General features: G+C 44.4%; 1 protein-coding gene across 2 annotated transcripts in view; it reads left to right on the top strand.

Moving 5' to 3' along the window:
• Positions 1 to 21,283, top strand: part of Mdn1 (midasin AAA ATPase 1) — a 132,223-nt gene that overhangs the window by 100,152 nt on the left and 10,788 nt on the right. The window contains exons 77-93 of one of the 2 annotated variants that reach the window (XM_040740514.1): positions 512 to 617; positions 1,243 to 1,358; positions 2,308 to 2,790; positions 2,968 to 3,194; positions 3,719 to 3,871; positions 4,022 to 4,200; positions 5,278 to 5,439; positions 7,943 to 8,080; positions 9,552 to 9,690; positions 12,453 to 12,625; positions 13,175 to 13,318; positions 13,783 to 13,930; positions 15,590 to 15,903; positions 16,298 to 16,462; positions 17,065 to 17,166; positions 18,057 to 18,258; positions 19,709 to 19,876. In XM_040740514.1, the coding sequence (XP_040596448.1) occupies positions 512 to 617; positions 1,243 to 1,358; positions 2,308 to 2,790; positions 2,968 to 3,194; positions 3,719 to 3,871; positions 4,022 to 4,200; positions 5,278 to 5,439; positions 7,943 to 8,080; positions 9,552 to 9,690; positions 12,453 to 12,625; positions 13,175 to 13,318; positions 13,783 to 13,930; positions 15,590 to 15,903; positions 16,298 to 16,462; positions 17,065 to 17,166; positions 18,057 to 18,258; positions 19,709 to 19,876 (3,119 nt within the window). Of the gene's footprint in view, positions 1 to 511; positions 618 to 1,242; positions 1,359 to 2,307; positions 2,791 to 2,967; positions 3,195 to 3,718; positions 3,872 to 4,021; positions 4,201 to 5,277; positions 5,440 to 7,942; positions 8,081 to 9,551; positions 9,691 to 12,452; positions 12,626 to 13,174; positions 13,319 to 13,782; positions 13,931 to 15,586; positions 15,904 to 16,297; positions 16,463 to 17,064; positions 17,167 to 18,056; positions 18,259 to 19,708; positions 19,877 to 21,283 lie in introns of both variants that reach the window. The other variant, XM_040740510.1, reaches the window with a different exon arrangement.

The raw sequence follows: 21,283 nt of genomic DNA, 5'->3' as shown, positions 1-21,283 counted from the left end.
AGGTCCCCAAACGACCTGGGTGTGTTTGAATGTTCAGCACCTCATCAGAGCAGCATTATAAGGGGGAAGCTGTATTACAGCTTCCTACAGTTCGTTTTTCCAGGTAATTTGCCAAATGGACTTGCATTCGCATTTGGTCTCTATGCAGCTGTGATGGAGCTGTCCCTCTTCTTTGGACAGGACCTGTATTTTTCCAGTTTATTCTTCCATGTTAAGCTGTTCCTGCTGTGTTTCCATTTTGTGCATGTTTGTCCCTAGTTCCTTGTTACCTGATTAGCCCTGTCCGCATCAGGGTTTATAAGACATACTTTCCATCATCAAGTTAGTTTATAAATGTTTCACCAGAGAAAACACACCATTGGGGCTTGTTTGCTGGTAATACTTCCAGTGCTAATTATCCTCCTCACGGACACGTGGATTTCAACTGCCTAAATACTCAGAAGTCTTGAGTTCTTGGGATCTTTTGGTGGGCAGGGTTTTAATACAATAAGTTGCCTGATTTCTTTTCTAGGCTCCTCACAGAAATTTCATCTTTGTGGGATGGATGCCAGAAGTACTTCTATCGCTCTCTTGCACGGCACACCAGGCTTACTGCAGCCCTAGCAACTCCTGTCAAGGTAGACTGACATGGGCTGGGGAAAGCATCCGCGCTGTTCGTTCATGTCACCATCTTTATCAGGCAGTAACAAGCTTGTTAAGTTTAAATCAGTGTAACTTAGTGTGGATCCTAGAACATCTTAGTGAGTGCCATTGCATTTGCCAAGAGGACCCGCTTTACTCTTGGGAGGTGGGAGCAGACTATATCTGTCCCTTGTTTGGTGTTATACCTCATTCCTTCTCATGAATGTCCGTGATCTTTAGAAGCTAGTCTGAAAACCACTGATAGAAGACATGATGCACTGTTGCTCACACCCACTATATATGCATAAGTTCACCTGAGTTTAAAGAAATAGCTTTTGGGGGCTGGAGAGATGGCTCTGTGGTGAAGAGCCCTTGCTGGTCTTGCAAAGGACCCAGGTTCAGTTGCCAGCATTCACACAGAACCTCATTACTTTCTGTAACTCCAGTCCCTCTTTGACCTCCAGACATATACATGGTGAACATACATACAGGCAGGCAAAACCATTAAACACATTAATAAAAAAAATTCTTTTTTTGAAAGAAATAGTTTTCTGGTGTAGCCTCTGCATGTGTGGGGCAGGCAGGGGTTATCAGCAATGCTTTTTCTCTTCCTCCTGCCAGGAGATTAGCATGGGAAATGTTGACAGGTGTAAAGGCTTCTCAGCACACCTGATGAAGCTGCTCATCCGACAGCGTCGCTCCCTGACCACACTGACTGAACAGTGGATCATCCTCAGGTATGCTCAGGCAAGGAGGGCTGCAACAATTAAAGAAGATTTTTCTAGTCAGCTCAAAGTTGCTTCATATGCTGAGAGGAATACCCTTCACTCTCTGAAAGTGGATTTGAGTTCAAAGAGGTTTGGTAGAGTTTCTTTTGGCCCTACTGTTTCATTTGATGTGAACTCATGGTACTGCCCATGACCTGGAGAAAAGCGGTCTGTGGAGTGAGTTCAGAGCCCAGTCAGAACAGCAAAAAGTTGTGAACTGGGTCTGGAATGACAGTCTTCATTGTGATAGGCTGATAGTCAGGATGTGTTCTTGTCACGGGGCTCCCTGATCTTTGGGACTGGGGCTAAGTCTGCCTCTGTTGGGCTTTTAGATTTCCCCAGGTGACAGTTTGTTCCTCAATAGAAACATACTAAAAAAAGATGAGGACATTAATTAGGAAGGCTGTTACCATTCGTTGAGGGGATTCTTGGCTCAGAGACAATATTTCTAAACGGTATTCAGTTTGGCTTCTATTTTTTGCTCAATTCATTAAGGCTTATTTAGCAAAATACAGTACATTTGCAACGTAGTAAGATTTGAAATCACTGCAGTGCTGTGACTTTTGCTAGCTGGAAGATAAGGTTCAGCTGATAATGGCATGAGTTTTAATGCCTTTCCTGAAAGAATGTGTTTAATTTGGGGAGGCATTTTAATAGGCCTTATGCCTGTTTTTGAATACCTAGATGACTCCCCCCACCGTGCGTCTGTGTGTGTGTGTGTGTGTGTGTGTGCGTGTGCGCGCGTGCCCTGCTGCTAAACTGGTAACTGGTGCTCTCCCATTGAGCTACATCCCCAGCCCTTCTTAATTCAATGAAGAAGCCATACTTGTTCAGAAGCATACAGACAAATTCACTCTGTACAAACAACCTGGTGGTGTGATGAAGATGCCATTGTCCTTCCCCATGTGTTTCTGCACAGGAACCTCCTGAGCTGTGTCCAGGAGATTCACAGCAGGCTGACTGGGCCACCCGACTATCCTGTGGCCTTCCCACCTCAGGACAGTGTGCAGCAGTGGACGGAGCGACTGCAGCACCTGGCCATGCAGAGCCAGATCCTGCTGGAGCAGCTCTCCTGGCTCTTGCAGTGCTGTCCCAGTGCCGGGCCAACCACGGGCCGCAGCGATGCCCCAGTGCGGGAGCAGCCTTCTGCCCCTCACCTGGAAAGAGCGGGTACCACGGGACCAGTATCAGGGCCAGGGCCAGATTTACTTCCCTCTGACCCGAGCCACCCATCCCCGGTACCTAGAAGTCAGCTGCCATCTGCTTGCCAGATGCGGAGACAAGATGGACTTTGGCAACAGTCAACTGCAGGGTTGGCAGAGCTGCTGAAAACCATTAAAACAATGAAAGCTGGTGTTGACAAAATTAGACAGCAGTCTTGTGAGACCCTCTTTCATACATGGTAAGTGTGTCTGTCTTGGGCTAAATCACGAAAGAATCGTGCTTGAGTCCTGTTACTCAGCAGACCTTCGTGACGCTGACTGTAAACTTTGAGACACAGCATGTTTGCTATGGCTAGAGGGAGAGGAGAGGAGGTGTTGGTTGTAACCCCTTCCTTTCACCGTTGTTTCTATTGCAGGGAAGATTTTGAAGTTTGTTCTTCTGGGCTGAATTGCCTGTCCCAAGTGTCAGCTCATTTGCAAGGCCTAGAGTCCTTGTTCGTTCTTCCAGGGATAGAGGTTGAGCAAGCAGACTCACGAATGGCATTGGTTGAAAGCCTGGAATATCTAAGAGGAGAAATTAGTAAAGCCATAGATGACTTCACTGCCTGGAAGGCACGTCTGCTCGTTTCACACAAGCAAGGAGGTGAGAGCTTAGAAGTGAGGTGACGGGAAATTGTCCAGATTATTACTGATGATCTGTCCTGTCCTGTTATGGTTTGTGCCTGAAGAGGAGCACAGGCTCACTCATGTTACGGTTTCCTTAGGCTGAAATGCCTGAGGTCAATATGTGAGATACACTCAGTTTGTACAAACCGCCTGACTGTTGTTGCTTTTTTTTTTTTTTTGGGCATTCTTTTTGTTATATTGATATAAAATGATGGGCTTTGCTTTTTTCCACTGGGGCAGACAGGACTTTTCCTGTTTCCCTCTGCTCTTCTGTCCTCTTTTTGTGTCCCTTTTCTCTTTCCTTCCCCCTCCCTCCCCTCTCTAATAAAACTTCTCACTTAAAAATGATGGGCTTCATAGGTTCAACAGGCATGGAATCTGCCGGTTTTGTCCTTGGATCCATCACAGCTTCACATGGTGACTAGCAAATAATAGAGCACTTTACTTACAGCCGTGAGTATCCCTTGAGTTTTATTTGCTGTGTGCCGTGTTGCTTACTAGGAAACCAGATGTCGGAGGAAAGCTTTGTTGAAGACTTTTCAGAGCAAGTAGAAACTGCCATCCGAGTCATCCTCTGCACCATCCAGAACTTAGCAGAGAGAAACAGTAAGAAAGCAGGAGACTGCACCACTGAAAAGAGACCGCAAGAGGATGGTATGTCTGAAGTCTCACAAAATTAACTTTAGAGTTGATCTGATTTTTAAATTAGTGGTTTGCATCTTTGGCTAACAAAAGACAAATGTTAGACACAGGCTTCGTGAGTAGAGCTATGAAAAGGTTTGTTTTACTGCTTTGTGTTGCTAGAAATGAAAGAAGAGGCAGGCTTTGAGGGCCTGCAAGCAGGACATCTAACAAAACTCTTGGAGGACGACTTCTGGGCCAGTGTGAGCACTTTACATGTCCAGAAAATAATTTCTTCTGTGTCTGAGCTGTTGGAGAGGTTGAAGTCCTGCAGTGAGGATGGCAGCACGACCAAGCACAAGGTAAGCAGCTGTTCTTGGCAGACGGAGCTCTCCTCAGAGCGACGAGGAGAGCGGCCTTCACCTGTCTCCATGGGGAGGAGAGCGGCCTTCACCTCTCCCCATGGGGAGGAGAGCGGCCTTCACCTGTCTCCATGGCGAGGGTTCTTAGCAGATCCCAGTGCCTAGCTCACTGCGGACTTGGTCGTTGATAGGTTCTAAAAAGACTGAGCGTTTGCTCTGAAAGGTGCGGCCATCCAGAATGCCCATTGTGTCACTTCCCCATCACATGCTCCTGGGTGAAAGCTGTACCCTAAGAAGGAACTTACTCTGTAGAACATTGCTAATTTTGTTTCATTACGTCTAGTGCCAACTCTGGTGTATTAGTAACATTTATTGATAAATCCTTTTTTAAAAAGAAATAAAACATGGGCTGAAGAGATGGCTAAGCAATTAAGAGCGTGTATAGCCTTGTCAGAGGACCCGAGTTTGATTCCCAGCATCCATGTTAGGAGGCAGTGATAAGAATGCTATATGGGACTGGAGAGATGGCTCAGAGGTTAAGAGCACTGGCTGCTCTTCCAGAGGTTCTGAGTTCAATTCCCAGCAACCACATGGTGCCTCACAGCCATCTGTAATGAAATCTGGTGCCCTCTTCTGGCCTTCAGGCATACATGCAGGCAGAATACTGTATAAATGATAAATAAATGAATCATAAAAAAAAAAAAGAATGCCATATGCTGTGTTTCATGGCTCAGACTTGTAATCTTAGCACTTGGGAGGCTGACGCAAGAGAATCACCATGAATCTAAGGCCAGCAAGGGCTACTTGTTGAGTTCTAGGACAGCCTGGCCTACAGGATAAGATCCTATCTCAAAAATAATACTAGTAGCAATAGTAATAATAATGATGATACTGTTAACTAAATGATTGGCTGAAAATATACAGTGAGTTTTTATGAATGTGTATAAGGAAAAAGTCCCTGAGCTAGGAGATGAGGTTAACACGTGTGATTTACCATGAGTGACTTCCAGCCCATTCCTAAGTCTCTCCAGAGGGAATTCTTCTTCAGCAGTGTAATTGGGCGTTTGTTTGTCTCAGGTCTTCAGTCAGTCCTGCTGCTTGCTAGTGCGCCTGGTACCCATGCTCTGCAGCTTCTCAGACCTTATCCTTTTCTTCCTGACCCTGTCCCTGGCAACTCACCGGAGCACCGCCAAGCTGCTCTCCGTGCTTGCCCACACCTTCACAGAGCTCGCCCAGAAGGTAAGGACTGTCAGTGTGGATCGCCCTGGGTCACACAGACATTTCACATCTCTGCAGGGCATGCTGGGCCTTTATGGTGAACTGTCAGAAATAGCAGGTTATGGTGGGCTGTCAGAAATACTAGGAGGTACTCTATCTCCTTGGGATTTAAGGCTTTGTCTGAAAACTGATTTCTAAGCAGGTTTCCACTAAGGTCTTAAAACTTGCTAATCCCTCTTGACAAAAGGGGCTATCTGAAGGCTGCTGCCATCCCTCCCTGTCGATTTGAAATCTTCAGATATCTCTTGAGCTAGACTTACAAGATAGATTCTTAAAGCTGTTAGAAGTCTGACTATGATTAAATGACAAAAGGGGCTCTTAGTGCTAAAGAAAAAAAAGTTGTTCTTTCATTAAGACACATGCAGTACTGTGAAAAGCAGATTGTAGGCTTGCCCTTGATCTACATACAGCGAAATCTAGATGTGGACTCGCATTGGAGACTTCCCAAGTGGATTAGTATTTTTGTGAGCACTACCTTCAAATGACTTTTAAAAGTTTTCTTTGATTTTTCTTTTCCTTAGTATTCTGAGATTTCTTCAACCTCGTACAATATAAATGAGGTGGGAGATTACAAACAGAATAGGGGTGTGGACTTGTAAACACTTAAAAATTTTTTTTTTTTTTTTTTTTAAACAAGACAGGGTTTCTCTGTATTGTTTTGGAGGCTGTTGGACCAGCCGGGCCTCAAACTCACATAGATCCACCTGCCTCTGCCTCCTGAGTGCTGGGATTAAAGGCGTGCGCCACCACTGCCTAGCTAACACTTAAAATTCTTAGTCTCCAAAATCCTGGAGTTAAAAAGTGGGAAGCAATCCTGAGGCCTCGTATCCAGAAGAGTAAAATGTGTATATTGAGTGATAGGTCTTCAGGTTTGCCCCTGTCCTCTTTCTCGTTTCTTCTTGGGGAAAACTATACAAAGGATAATGGAAGGACCATGTGCACTGTAGAAGATGCCTCGATGTCCATCTCTGTCTACTAGCAGGCCTCGGCCTGAGCTCCATAGCAGCGTGGCAGCCTGGTGGCTGTCCAGGCAGGAGCTGCTACTGTAATGGTATGTTCTGCAAAGGTATCTGAATCTCCTTCCTGTGTGGACTCGTTCATCTGCCTATATCTGAGCACACCTCTCTTAAAGTGAGATGGTTCAGCAGCTGAGGGGACTTGCCACCAAGCCTGACAACCCACGTGGTTGAAGGGGAGAACCAATTCCTGCAGTTTGACACATGCATTGTGGATGTACACAACTACTTTCTCTCTCTCTCTCTCTCTCTCTCTCTCTCTCTCTCTCTCTCTCTCTCTCTCTCTCTCTCTCTCTCTCTCTACACACACACACACACACACACACACACACACACACACACACGAATGTTAGAAAATATATAAAGCGGGCAGTGGTGGTGCACGCATTTAATGTCAGCGTTCGGGAGGCAGAAAAGGTGGATCTCTATGAGCTTAAGGTCAGCGAGGTCTACTCAGAGAAATACTGTCTTGGGTAACCTATACATGCATACATGCATGCATACATATACATACATAATCATAATATACTAGCATATATATTATGGTAATGTAGTTCAATAGGAAAATACTTGAACATTTCCGGGCAGCTTTCTGAAAGTGTATACACCGTGAATTGAGTGTGCTTAAGTATCCAAATCATACAGCCTTTCTGAGTGGTGCTGAACTTTAATGTAGATAAGACACGGGGCTTCAGTGTTAGATTTAGGTTGTTGTTAAAACACAGAAAGCTGCTTCATTATAGCAAAGTTGGTAGTGTTCATCTTGTTCTCTGACGATTGGCAGCTTCATTTTTTTAGTGCAATTTTTATCCCTGGATTGACCAATAGTGTGTTTTCTGTTACATACAATTTCTGATTGGCAGCCATTACTTTTAGTACTTCCTTTACAACCTTTTTTCTAAATGAATCAGTTTTTTGTTGTTGTTTTGTTTGTTTTTTGTTTTGTTTTGTTTTGGTTTTTGGTTTTTTTGGTTTTTCCAGATAAGGTTTCTCTGTATTACTTTTGGAGCCTGTCCTGAACTCCTTCTGTAGACCAGGTTGACTTCTTAGTCACAGAGATCTGTCTGCCTCTGCCTCCTGGGTGCTAGGATTAAAGGTGTGCACCACCAACGCCCAGCATGAATCAGTTTAGTTACTTACTTGAAACTGAGCCTGTCTCCCCTCTCTTCAGTAGACATGCTCTGCCCTCTCCTATCTGCTCTGGTTCACTGGCTTGCTCTTAAGTAACTATTCTGACTATCCTGATCTGTTTCATTCATCTTTTTGTCATGGCAACTTACCGTTACTGTGTGCTAGAGATCGCTACAAAGCTAAAGTCTTTACAATGTCAGACTGTGAGACTGCATGATCCCTGCCAGTTCCAAGAAGGGAAAGAATGTCAAAGATAGATCTACTGCGTGTCCAGCAGGATTATAGCAGCATTTGCTGAAATCTCTTTTCCCCTCTAGGGGTTTTGCTTACCTAAAGAATTGATGGAAGATTCATCAGGAGAGGGATCGACACAATTCCATGACTACGAGGGAGGTGGGATCGGAGATGGAGAGGGCATGAAGGATGTGAGTGACCAGATTGAAAATGAGGAACAGGTAGGTTTACACTGCTTGCATAAGTTGATCTCCTCTTCACTGTCTAGTAAACTTGTTACTAGGCTAACAGCCTCAGAATCATCTTTGTAGTCCTAGAGATACTAGAATTTGGGTGGCTCTTTAAATAAAAACCTAAAAGCCAAAGGACCTTTGCAATTCAGTCACTGGTTACAACTACCTTGCAGTTTGTTTTTAAATGTGAATTTGTTGTTGATTCTGCAGAGTATTTGGGGGTTGGGGATAATTGGTTTTATTTTGTTTGATTTTTAAATTACTTTTTATTTATTTTGTGAAAGGGTGGAGCGAGGCATATGTGTGTACAAGGTCAAGAGGCAAGTTGTGGAGTTGGTTCTCTCTACTATGTGGGTCCTAGGGATCAAACCCCACCAGTCCTGGTAGTAGTAATTTTAAGATTAAGAAGATTTGCTTATTGCAAGTGATAATTAAACAGTATTGGCCAATAATACATTCTGTCTTTTATGTTGAAAGCCAGCTGTGATGGCACATGCCTTTAATCCTCGCATTTGTGAGGTGAAGGCAAGAGGGTCAAGAGTTCAAGGTTCATCTCACCATGCAGTGAGTTTCAGGCCAAGCTGGACGTGAGATCCTGTCTTAAAATAATAACAATAGTAATAATAATAATGAGGCAAAGACATACTGAAAATTAAAACTTTGAGGGGTTTTTGTTTTATCTGTTTATATATGTGCATATGTTTATCCTACTATTGTTCATTTAAAGTAGACGTCTGTGATTTGAAAGAATATAAAGTTATTTTACAACTATTCTAATCTAAATCAAATCATAAATTTTTACCAAAGATACAATTTCAGCTATTTTGAGGCAAGGTTTCACTTTGTAGCCTTGACTGGCCTAGAACTCAGATCTACCAGCCTCTGCCTCCCAAGTGGTGGGATTAAGGGCTTGTGCTACCACTGCTTGGCAGCTTTCTTTCTTTTTTTTTTTTTTTTTAGGTTAGATCAATCAAAATTATTTTTCTTGACACAGTGATTATGTGATGGCACTCTACTTTTTATTGTTACTTTAATTTTTCTTTATTTCTCTAATATAATTCAGTCATATAATACTTCTTTAAATGAAAATAATGGGAATGATGGGAAAATAATGATGGGAAACTAATAGAAAAGTACAATTCATTGCAAGCATTAATTAGGGTAAAATGTTACCCAAAACTGCTAAATTTCAACTTACATAACTGTTCTTAAAGATATTTTTCTTCATGTATATGGAGGTTTTACCTCATGTATGTCTGTACACATAGTGCCCTCAGGGCCAAAAGAGAATATTGAATGCCCAGGAACACAAGTTACAGGGCAGTTGTGAGCTGCCTTGGTGGAGCTGGGAACCAAGCCCAGGTCCTCTGGAAAAGCAGCTGGTTCTCCTTACCTGCTGAGCCATCTCTCTATGGGGGAAGCACAGCCTTCACCAGTGCTCTTACCCTCTCTCCTAAAGGTGGAAGACACATTTCAGAGGGGTCAAGAGAAAGACAAGGAGGACCCTGACTCACAGCCCGATACTAAAGGCGAGGATAATGCCATCGAGATGTCAGAGGACTTCGAAGGGAAGATGCATGACGGCGAGCTCGAAGAAGGTCTGAGATGTGTCATTTCATTCTGCTTTTTGGATACTAAATTTCTTACAGAAACGTGTAGGATCTCAATAAGGAGGCTGTTGTATTCTTTTGTAACAAGCTGGTTGCTCACTGTAACTGCAGATCACATCAGCACCTGTGTGCTGACCATCTCCCATAAGGTGGGATCTACAGGTTTGGAAGTTCTCCTTTGAGTGAGCCACATCTTGATTTTGTTCCATGAAGTGACACCTTGGTCTGCAGAGAAATCTGAAAGAACAAGATGAAATAGTAATTTGGCTCTGAATTTATTTGAAGAGGTTTCTTTGTTGTTGAATAATTTTTTAGTGACTTTTTGCTTAATATAAAAATATTAGGGAGCTAAGGGAAATGGCTCACTTAGTAAAAGCACTTGCCTTGGAAGCACAAGGACCCAGGTTCAGACCCAGAACCCAGCATGGGCATCTGTAATCCTAGCAGTCCTAGTGGCAGATGGGACACATTGACAGGAAAAACCCTAGAAGCTGGCAGGCAAACTCACCTTATTCAGCAGAAAATTAGGCCCTGTCTTAGTAGAAAACAAGAGCTGACAGGCATCGTTTTTCTGCCCTCCCCACACCTACTCTCGTGAACGTGCACGCACACGACTCAGAGTAGCGGTGGCTTTGGAAAATTTCTTATCTGAGGCTTGCTAGACCTTTTATATCTGAGGGGGAAAATAAACCACATGTTTTCTGTTGTTAACCTGAGGAAAAAAGGAACAAGCACAAGCTTTTCCTGATGGTGACCTTCTTCTACTTCATCTTAAATAATTCTTCCTTGACAATTCTGTCTTCATACAGATACACTCTTTAAGCAGGTACATATCTCTCCTGCTCAGTTACATATTCTGTATTCAGTTATCTTAACATACACTCTCCCGCTCACTCTCATTTTCACACTCATTCACTCTCAATACTTCTTTATATCATTCATTCTTTGCTCAGTCTGTCTCTTACTCCCTCACACTCCTCCTCTTCCCCATCTCTCACTCAACACTCCGCCCCCCCACTCTCTCTCTCCCTCCCTCCCTCCATATTCTGCAGAAGTTCTCACATAGCTCTACACAGCTGTCTCTCTCTGCATTACCACTACCTCTCCCACAGCCAAACCCTAGACAACTAGTCACATTTTCAGGGCCTGACCCATTCTCATAACACAAGGCATGTCAAGTAGTTTCTTTTAGGCTAGTAATGTCACATTGACCCATGGGTGTAGCTGGTGAGGGTTCACAGACAGTGAGCAATTGGCTGCACCATGAGGTTGAGGAATACATGCAGAAAGGTCCATTGCTGCAGGGAGTTATGTCCACTAAAGTTGCTTCTGTTCTGACCTTGAGCCAGCAAAACACCTCGGGAAATGACCGCATGTGTTTGTCTCTAGAGGCAACCAGATATTCATCTCTAGGAGCAACCAGCCTGCTTTGAATTCATTCTGGAATCTAAAGTTAGCTGAGAAACCTATGTCAGTCTGAGTGATGGAAAATATCCTAGTATTATTTCTATTCATCAGAATTACACAGCTAGACAGAAATCATCTTCCTGATTGTGTGCCCAGCAAGTGTAAAACACTCCTCCACAGGGCTGTGGAAAGAAGCCACAGCTGTTCTTGTTAGGCAGAGCAGTGGCACCCGAGAAAGTCACAGACAGGAACAACCAGTCATCCAGTCAGTAGCCCTACAGCGTTGCCAAGCAGGGCCCCCAAGTGGGTCAACCTGTTAAACACTAGTTGTTGCTGTTGTACATTTCCACAGCCCCATGCATGTACATTCAGTAAAAAGGTAAAAATATAGTAGATGTTTGTTACTAAACTGTAAAAACAGAATAACACTGTTAAGCCCACCACATGAGCCACTTAATACTGGTGTATTTTTCCCATTTGTGGCATATAGGTTCACACATAGACTATATTCAGTTCTGTAGTCAATTTTATTTTATGCACATCGGTGTTTTGCCTGCAAGGGTGTCTGCATGAAGGTGTCAGATTACATGGAACTGGAGTTAACAGACAGTTGGGAGCTGCCATGTGGGTGCTGGGAGTCAAACCGAAGTCCTCTGGAAGAACAGTCAGTGCTCTTAACCACAGAGCCATCTCTCCAGCCCCTGACAATTAATTTTTTATAGCAGATCATCATTTGCTGTACTTGTGCTGTAATCCAGTGCTATGTATAAGTACTGGCTAAAGCAGAAGCTTCTAACTTGAAATACAGTGTCTTATTCCAAGTAAAGGTTTTATAGAAACAAATGCTAACTTAGAGTAGAAGATGTATAAATGCTTGCCAGTGGAGCATAAGAATGTGTATACCCATCAGCAAAGGAGGCAAGAGGAGCAAAGATGAAGGCCAGAGTGTCTCATGAGTTAGTTTACAGCTGATGCATAGAGAAGTGCTTGAGCAAGCATAGTGTAGTGCTCAAAGAAGATCCGGGAATGCAACTTGTCTATCACTTCATAGATAAATTGTAACTAACCCTGAGTGTGGCTACTAGATCCTGTAAAGTGTCTTCCCCAGCATTAAAACCAGGCATCACACCAACTCTGCCTACTATTTACTCACACATGGAAGTCCTTTTCCAAACAGTCTGCAAGATATGGTAGAAACACTCGGCATCTTCCCATAGTGTTCTGTAGAAGCCGGCAGTAGATCCTAATGGCACTTGGGCCAGGAAGTTTCTTTGCCTTTTACACCCGCAGACCTGGATTTGTTGAGGGATCTGCCTAACTGAGCTTAGCGTGTTCCCTTTCAGAAGAGGATGACGAGAAATCTGACAGTGAGGCTGGAGACCTGGATAAACAGATGGGCAATCTCAATGGAGAGGAAGCTGACAAACTAGATGAGAGGCTGTGGGGGGATGATGAGCAAGAAGATGAGGAAGAAGATGACAGTAAGACTGAAGAAAGAGGACCAGGAATGGACGAGGTAACTGAAACTCCCCATGCCAGAGTTCAGACCCCTGCTCTCCGCTGCCCTCCTTTTCTTTGTTTTTCTCGTCCTTGCTCATCTCTTTTGCTTCTCTTGCTCATATTGAGCGCTTGCAGCAGCCTGACCTAAGTCCTCACATTTGTTGTTGTGTTGTGGAGGAGGGAACCTTAAACACTGGGTGGTGGCGCGCGCCTTTAATCCCAGCACTTGGGAGGCAGAGGCAGGCGGATCTCTGTGAGTTTCAGGCCAGCCTGGTCTACAGAACGAGTTCTAAGACTACACAGAGAAACCCTGTCTCCAAAAAAAAACAACAACAAAAATCCTAGCTAAGCCAATTCTCCCAGTGCAGCTGCAGCCCAGCTCCTAGCTGAGAATGGCAGGGTGGGTATGCAGAAGCAGAGTACATTGTGTCAGTCAGAGCCACTCTCTACCCTAGTCTTGCTGCACATGAGGAGTAGTGCCCCGTCTGCCAGTCATCTGTATGGGTTGGCTAGCCCACATAGAAGCGGTTTCTTGGATGTATGACAGTATTCTTGCTTTATTTAGGAAGATTCTGAACTTGTTGCCAAAGATGACAATTTGGATGCGGGGGATTTGAACAAACGTAAAAAGCATCAAGATGAGAAAGAGGAATCAGAAACTGAAGATGTTGAACAGGGCCAAGAGAAAATTAATGAGCAGATTGATGAGGTAATGAACATTTGGCATTCTCCTGACTCAAGACCACAACAGTTCTTATGTCTCTTACAACATTTTTTCCTCTATTCATTGGTTCCTTTCCCATGCTTCATAGAAGAGTGTGCATCAGAACCAAGCATGGCAGCATGTACTCTTGTAATCTTAACATTCATGGGGCTGAGGCAAGAGGATTGTGAGTTCCCATCCATCCTGGGCTAGTTGGGGAGAGGGCTGGCAGCATTTTGTTAATGTATCTTAACTACTGGTTTCAGCTGATGTAAGTTTTGGGTTTTAACACGAAGTAACAGAGGACTATTACCCTAAGAAAGTCTCTACAGAAAATGAAATTTGAAGTTCTAATATGAAAGACTGAGAAATGCTATTAAATGACTAAAGTGCGCTAGTAATATTAAGAAAGAAATCGTGGTCTTTGTGAAAATTTTTGCTCTCCCTTTTCTCTTTTTGTTGCCCTGAAGAGGGAATATGATGAGAATGAGGTAGACCCTTATCATGGCAATCAGGAAAAACTGCCAGAGCCTGAGGCCTTGGACCTTCCAGATGACTTGAACCTTGACAGTGAGGACAAAAATGGTGGTGAGGATACAGACACTGAGGAAGTAGAAGGTATGTCTCTCAAGGCGCCCACAGCTAGAAGTCCTCTGCCATGGGCAATTCTGATTTCTTTCTGGCAGTGCTATGACAAGGTCAGAAATACTGTTGTGCTGGCTCCATTCCAGTTTGAGTAACACACCTCTCTGTTGTCACTTTCCCATCCTGTGTTTAGAATTGCCATTGACCCAGGATGCTTTGTCACAAACACCTCTTTCTCTAAAGCCATCACTGGTGCAGTGGGTCAATGTGCACACTGTGCAGTCTTGATCTGTCAGAGCTCTTACACAGCTCTTCTAGAGAAATTATAGTTTCAACTATTGACTTCTATATCTCTATCTTAAAATATGAAGTCATGATAGTGGAGAGTGAGAGCAAATAATCCTAAGAAAGTCTCACATACTGTGACAGTAACCTAGGGCCTTGACTATCCAATTCATCTTTAGGGATTCCTTTAAGAGTAGTAGGTGGGAACTCATTCATGCTGATCAACCTCACAGAAAGATGATGATATGTAGCTTCACTGACCTAACATACTCAGAAAAGCTAAGTTTAATTATATATAACTTTTAGATGTAGATTGAAACAAAAATGATTAAGACTATTTATATAAAATCTTAATTTTGGGCTGGGCATTGGTGGCGCACGCCTTTAATCCCAGCAGTTGGGAGGCAAAGGCAGGTGGATCTCTGAGTTCGAGGCCAACCTGGTCTACAGAGTGAGTGCCAGGATAGGCTCCAAAGCTACACAGAGAAACCCTGTTTGGGGGAGTTCTTTTTATTATTTGTTTGTTTGTTTGGCTTTTTTTTTTGTTTGTTTGGTTTGTTTGGTTTGGTTTTTGAAGACAGGGTTTCTCTGTGTAGCTTTCTCCCAAGTGCTGGGATTAAAGGCTTACGCCACCAACGCCCAGCTCGGGAAACACTTTTAATAAGTAAAATTTGGGACTTGGAGGAGATAGCTCAGCCAGTGCAATGCTTGCTCTGCAAGCATGAGAACGTAGTTAACCTCAGCACCCACGTGTATTTGCCTGCCCCACATGCATGCCTGGTGTCAGGACAGGGCATTAGGTCATCTGGAACTGTAGCAAGAGAAGGCTGTGAGCTGCCGTGTGGGTACTGGAAATTTGCCTGGGTTCTCTGAAGAGTAGCTGAGCCATCTCTCCAGTCCCTCCTCAAATAATATTTTAAGTTTTGTTGTCTGTAAGTTCTCTATGGAAAATACTTAGCTCTTGTTACAGAGTAACAACTGTTGTACATAGTGAACAATACATGAGATAAACACATATAAAGGCGGTGAACAATAGTGTAAACACATAGAGTGCATTTGACTGTGTTTGCAGAGTTATAGAAAACAATACGTGGTCTGTGGGCTGTAGCTCGCCAATGCTTGGCTTAAATTAAAAAAATAAGACTAAAACATGTTTATATATGTATTTTATCTACATGTATATCTGCACACCAGAAGATGGCATTGCATCCCATAGGGCTACAGTTATAGACAGTTGTGAGCCATCATGTGGGTGCTGGGAATTGAACCCAGAACATCTAGAAATGTGGGCAGAGTTCTCTCTTAACCACCACTGAGCCAGCTCTCTTGGCCTGAATAAAACATTTGTGTAACCACCTCCCAGGTTAAGAAATGATGAGTTTTAAAAATTGTTATTTCTATCAGAAGAGAATCCTTTGGAGATCAAAGAAAAAGCAGAAGATATGGAAGAAACAGACCATGAAACTGACGAGCCCAAGGCTGATGAGAATGAAGGTGACAGTCACCATGAGCCTGAGGAAGGTCCTAGGGAAGGTGACAAGGATATGGACACAGGAGCTGATGACCAAGACAAAGAGACAGCCAACCATGCAGAAGAGCACTCTGGGGAGGAGAAGAAAGAGGCGGAGGCGGAGGAGGAGGAGGAGGAAGAGGACAGGGTTGCCACTGATGAATGTCCAGAGAGTGGTGCCAGCCCTGCTGACCAAGGTCTCCAGCCCCAGGTATTGTGGGATGTGGAGCTTTTCTTGTATTAAAAAAATAGGAAAAGTCGGGCATTGGTGGCACACACCTTTAATCCCAGCACTCGGGAGGCAGAGGCGGGCGGATCTCTGTGAGTTTGAGACCAGACTGGTCTACAATAGCTAGTTCCAGGACAGCCTCCAAAGCCACAGAGAAACCCTGTCTTGAAAACCTGCCTCCCCCGCCCCCAAAAATAGGAACAATACTTCATTTCCAGCAGAATCTTTTGTGAGATACTTCATTACTACAGAGTGTTTGTTTGAAAACCCTCCCTTAAGCAGTCTCCTCCATACAGCGCCTCCCCCGCTTTAGCAAGGAGTAGGGCGCCTGCGCCCTTGTGTCCATCCCCCAGAGCATGTTTGTTTTCCTGTGCAGAAGGAAGATGACGAGGGGGAGGAGTCTGCTGCTGAAGAGGAAGTGCCAGAGGCCTCAGAGAGAGAGGAGCATGCCTCCTGCGGGCAGACCGGGGTGGACAGTGTTCAGAGTGCGCAGGCTGTGGAGCTAGCTGGGGCTGCACCCGAGAAGGAGCAGGGGAAAGAGGTGAGCCCCCCCCCCATGCCTGCCTGTCTGCCCGAAATCATGTTCACTTGAGCAAGTTGGTTTCTCTGTGATTTCTATTGTATTATTTGTTACTGTGATGTCTAAGGGATCATCTCCCATCTGCCCCCTGGTGTGCTTCTCAGGACACACTTAAGAGTGTGTGCTGTACACTGTATTTGAGTGGTGTGCTTACTAAGAGTTTTCATGATAGCTCAAAGAAATACATAATACCATTCTGTTTTCTCCATTTTAAATTTGAGGAAAATAAGCCTCGGTAAACTTCAGTGACGACCCCTGGGTGCATGACCAGTTGCTGATTGAGCCTGCTCTGTCTGGCCTTCAGAATGAGACCTATATTCCCATAGACAAGGAACAATCAGCAAAGCCAGGGCTCTGGGTTTGTTTCCATTTTGGGCTGCTAGGCTTTTTTGTTGGGATTGGAATTCTGCATCAGGATGGCACCCAGGAGAGTTAGCCCACTAAGATTAGTGCAGCATCGAGAGCTGGACCCAGTGCAGCATAGCGAGCATTGTTTTAATAAGCATAGCGAGCATTGCTTTAAGAGCTTCTTCCCCCCCTCCTTTTCTGGTTGGATTTCTTAGGAGCACGGGAGTGGAGCTGCGGATGCAAACCAGGCAGAAGGACACGAATCCAACTTCATTGCACGTTTGGCCTCCCAGCGACACACCAACAAAAACACACAGGTTTCTATCATTCTTTGGTAAAATTTAAATGGGGGCAGGTAGGAAAAGATGATCTGAATGAAGTGGTTTAAACAGCAGATGACAGGGCTAGAGGAATGTCTCAGCAGGTAAGTGCTTACTGCACTTGCTGAGGACCCAGGTTCTGTCCTGGAACCTACAGAACATGGCAGTTCACAGGTATCTGTTACTCCAGTTCCAAGGAGTCTTAATGCCTCTTCTGACCTCCATGAGCTCTGCATATGCATATACACACATATACTTAGGCAGGCATATGTAACTATTGAAAAACCAGCAGCAACAAATGGCCTGGGCTGGTTTACCAGACCTGATAATTGGCAGTCTTGGAGAGAAGACCCAGGTTTCCCCAAGGGCTCCTGTTCCTGCTCTAGAACTCAAGAGGTATGTTCTGCTGTTCCAAATTTATCAGTTTTTAAAAAAGAGTATTCATGCCCATAAATGACTATAGTCAAAAAGCAAACCAGTCTCCTAAAAGCTACATGCTGCTGTATCCCCAAACCACTAAAGGGACCTTACACAGAGCAAGTTACCAGCTTCACATATACGTATGCATGTTTCTTTGCTCTCTCAACCGTATTAGTCACATCATATATCAGTCATGGTGGCATATGCCTTGTATGTGTATGCCTATGCATTTAGAGGGCAGAAGCAAGTTAATCAGGAGTTTAATGGTTGTCTTAGCTACATAGAAAATCCAAGGCCAGTCTGAGCTCCAAGGTAGTGGGGGATCAAAAAACAAACTTTTAACGAGCTGTATTGAATTCCACTGTCGTGGCTGTCCCGCCCTGTCCCACTCCCTATAGATAAGGATTGGCTGTTTGGAGATTGTCCCATTGCAGACAAGGCTCTGATGATCTCATTCATTCCTGCAGAGTTTTAAAAGGAAACCTGGGCAGGCTGACAATGAGCGCTCCATGGGTGACCACAATGAGCGTGTACATAAGAGGCTGAGGACTGTGGATGCAGACAGAAGCCCTGAGCAGGGGCCAGCCCAACCCCAGGCCCAGGTGGAAGACTCCGACACGTTTGAGCATATTAAGCAAGGCAGTGATGCATACGACGCACAAACCTATGGTATGGTGCTGGACTACTCCTTTTGCTCACAAAGCATTCTCGACATTAGTAGTATGACTCCGTGTCAGGCAAAGTAGCTTTTAAACTGTTCTCTAGATACAGTAGAAATACAACTTGTTTCTGGCATGAAGATAACTGTAGCCAAGTGTCAATGGCCAGGGTTCTTTGGGTAAGCCTTTTGTCCTCACAGAAAGCTGGCCACGTGCTATAAACCTGGAGCTGACCTTCCGTTTCTGGTATTGAACATTCTTGAATGTAATTGAACAGTGAACAGCTGTAATAGAACCTGAAAGGCGAAAGTTGGTGGCCAGTCACCCCAGTTCCCTTGTCTTTCACTCCTCTCTCCCCAAAGTGAACTGGTGTGGGTGATGTGTACCGCTGAGCACAGGACAGAAACTTGATGATGCTGTGCTTCTCTAACTGTTTGGAACAGCAAAAGAGAAGGTTGATCACCGTGCATAGAGTTGGTCCAGATCCTCCCTCGGGCTGGAGCATGGACCTGTTCCTTCCTCACATTAGGCCGTGTGCCATAGCCTCTAATAAGGAAGATCCCACTCTGGATCCCCAATGTTACAAACACTGAATGCTTAAGATGATGGGCAGTGAATAGTGAATGGATCCTGAGGTCTGATTGTTAATTCAGTTGATAAAAGAGTGCTGGCTTAACATGCACAAAGCCCTGGATTTGATTCCCAGCACTGCATAAAAGTAAGTGGGGTGCCTATGTCCCCAGCACGCCAGAACATTAGAAATTCAAGGTCATCCTTGACTACATAGCAGGCTTGTGGCCAGTCTGTGTTACGTGATATCCTTTGTCATAGGAGAGAAAGACGCGCGCGCACACGCATGCACGCACACACACACACACACACACACACACACACACACACACACACACACACACACGGAGAGAATGAGTCACGCCTAGTCTAGTCATAGCCTTGGCAAACATATTCTCAGCTTTGCTTTGTGCCAGAGACATTGGAATTCGTGGTTATAGAATTTTTCAAGTCTCTGAGAGCTATGAGGTCCTCAAGGTGAACTTGTCCAGTATTAAAATGCTGACATTCTTTTTGTGCCCCATTTCATATCTAGTTTATTTACTCACAAGTTCCCAAGCATGGTTCCCATTAGCTGCTCCAAGTCACATGCCTCCACTCCACACTGTCATTTGTGTAGAACAGTAAAAACCCAGATAATGCCTCTTCTCCAGTTGTGTGTGTATACATGCTATCTTTATAACTTCTCTCAGAGGTAGACAATAGACAGTTATGTCAGTATGATGGTACGAACTGTTTAGGCCCAAACAAGTGTCTGGGCCCCATGGTTGGTCAGTGGCAGAACCAGCATTAGTAGAATCTTGGAAGACAGAAGTGACAGAGGATAATCCATTCAGCATCATTTTGCTCTGTAGAAAAATTAATTTTTCTCCCATGTGCACTGTTGACAGATGTGGCCAGTAACGAACAGCAGCAGACTGCACAGGAGTCTGGGCAGGGGCAGGAGGAGGAGGAAGCAGGAGATGTCCTCATGGATACTGAGGAGGAGCTGCTCAGAGCAGAAGACACAGAGCAGCTGAAGCCGGAGACAGTCAAGTCAGACACTGCTGCGTCCTCTGGTGAGTCCTAGGAAATGACTGCAGTCGAGACTCTGCTCTGCTCTTTCCTGTCCTAACCTCTGGCTTTGGTGAATAGTTCGCTTCTCATAATTACCTATCATAATCTATTTGAGGCACAGAAGAATAGTGTGTTTGCTGCATTTGCATAAGATGTTGATCATTATAGAGATTGTTTTCTAATTACATTAAGGTATAAGCATAGAGGAAAGGAAAATATTAAATAAAATAAAATGAGGGGCCGGGCGTTGGTGGCGCACGCCTTTAATCCCAGCACTCGGGAGGCAGAGGCAGGCGGATCTCTGTGAGTTCGAGGCCGGGCTGGACCGATAGCCTCCGAAACAATACAGAGAAACCCTGTCTCATAAAAACCAAAAAAAAAAAAAGAAAGAAAATGAGGAAATGTATGTAAAAGATGAGTTCGTGTTTCATGGCTAACCAAATTCTGTTACAAGACAGTTTGATATTCTGGTCATTGAGATAGGATTTCACGATATAACCAGGCTGGCCTAGCACTCACAGCCTTCCTGGGCATTCCTGGTGCTGAGAATCCAGGCATACACCACCCACATACACAGTTAATGCGCTAGATATGTATTGTATGCTCTCTAAAAGTAAATAACTTCCACCAGTATAATAAATGAAAATCCCAACGAGTGTGGCAGATTTAAGGGTTTTTCGTCTGCCTTGTTCCTGTCATACTGTTCCACAGCAATAGGAAAAATAAAGTCGGGCCTAGAGAGGTAATGCAGCTCAGGGCTAAAGGTGCTTACTGTGCAAGCCTGGACCTGGGTTTGATCCTTGGAGACCCCTTCCTCTCCCCCTCCCCATAAAGGTGGCTAGAGAGAACTAGCTCCACAACGTTGTCCTCTGACCTCTACAGTGTGACACACACAATAAAAGTCAATTAATTTTTGAAAATGGTTGCAGAAGTCTGATTAGACTCTCCTGAATTCAAGCCCAACTGCTTTGTAGAACAATGTTTTTATTTTATTGTTATCTTGTTTGGCGTTCTAGGCAGTAAGCTCAGGACCTCATACATGCTGGACTCACGAAAGAGTCACATCCTTGCCAGGCAGTGGAGGTGCACACCTTTAACCCCAGCAGAGACAGGCAGATCTCTGATCTCTGTGAGTTTGAGGCTGCCTGGTTACAGAGCAAGTTCCAGGATGGGCTCCAAAGCTACACACAGAAACCCTGTCTCCAAAAAAACAACAAAAAAGTCACATCCTTGTAATGCTTGAGATAAATTGGTCTTTCCTATTTCCCCTTCCAGGAGGGGAAGAGGGAAATCAGTAAGAACTGGCAGTAACAGCAAGGACCAAAGGATGTTTGGGGTCAATGTGAAGCAGAGAGACACATGGGAATTGTTGAGTGAGTTGAGGTTTGATTCAGTGACAGGCAGTAGTG

Source organism: Mesocricetus auratus, unplaced genomic scaffold (assembly GCF_017639785.1).
Source record: "Mesocricetus auratus isolate SY011 unplaced genomic scaffold, BCM_Maur_2.0 Super-Scaffold_6730, whole genome shotgun sequence".
NCBI classification, from domain to species: domain Eukaryota; kingdom Metazoa; phylum Chordata; class Mammalia; order Rodentia; family Cricetidae; genus Mesocricetus; species Mesocricetus auratus.
This window is presented reverse-complemented; position numbering and strand designations above follow the sequence as displayed.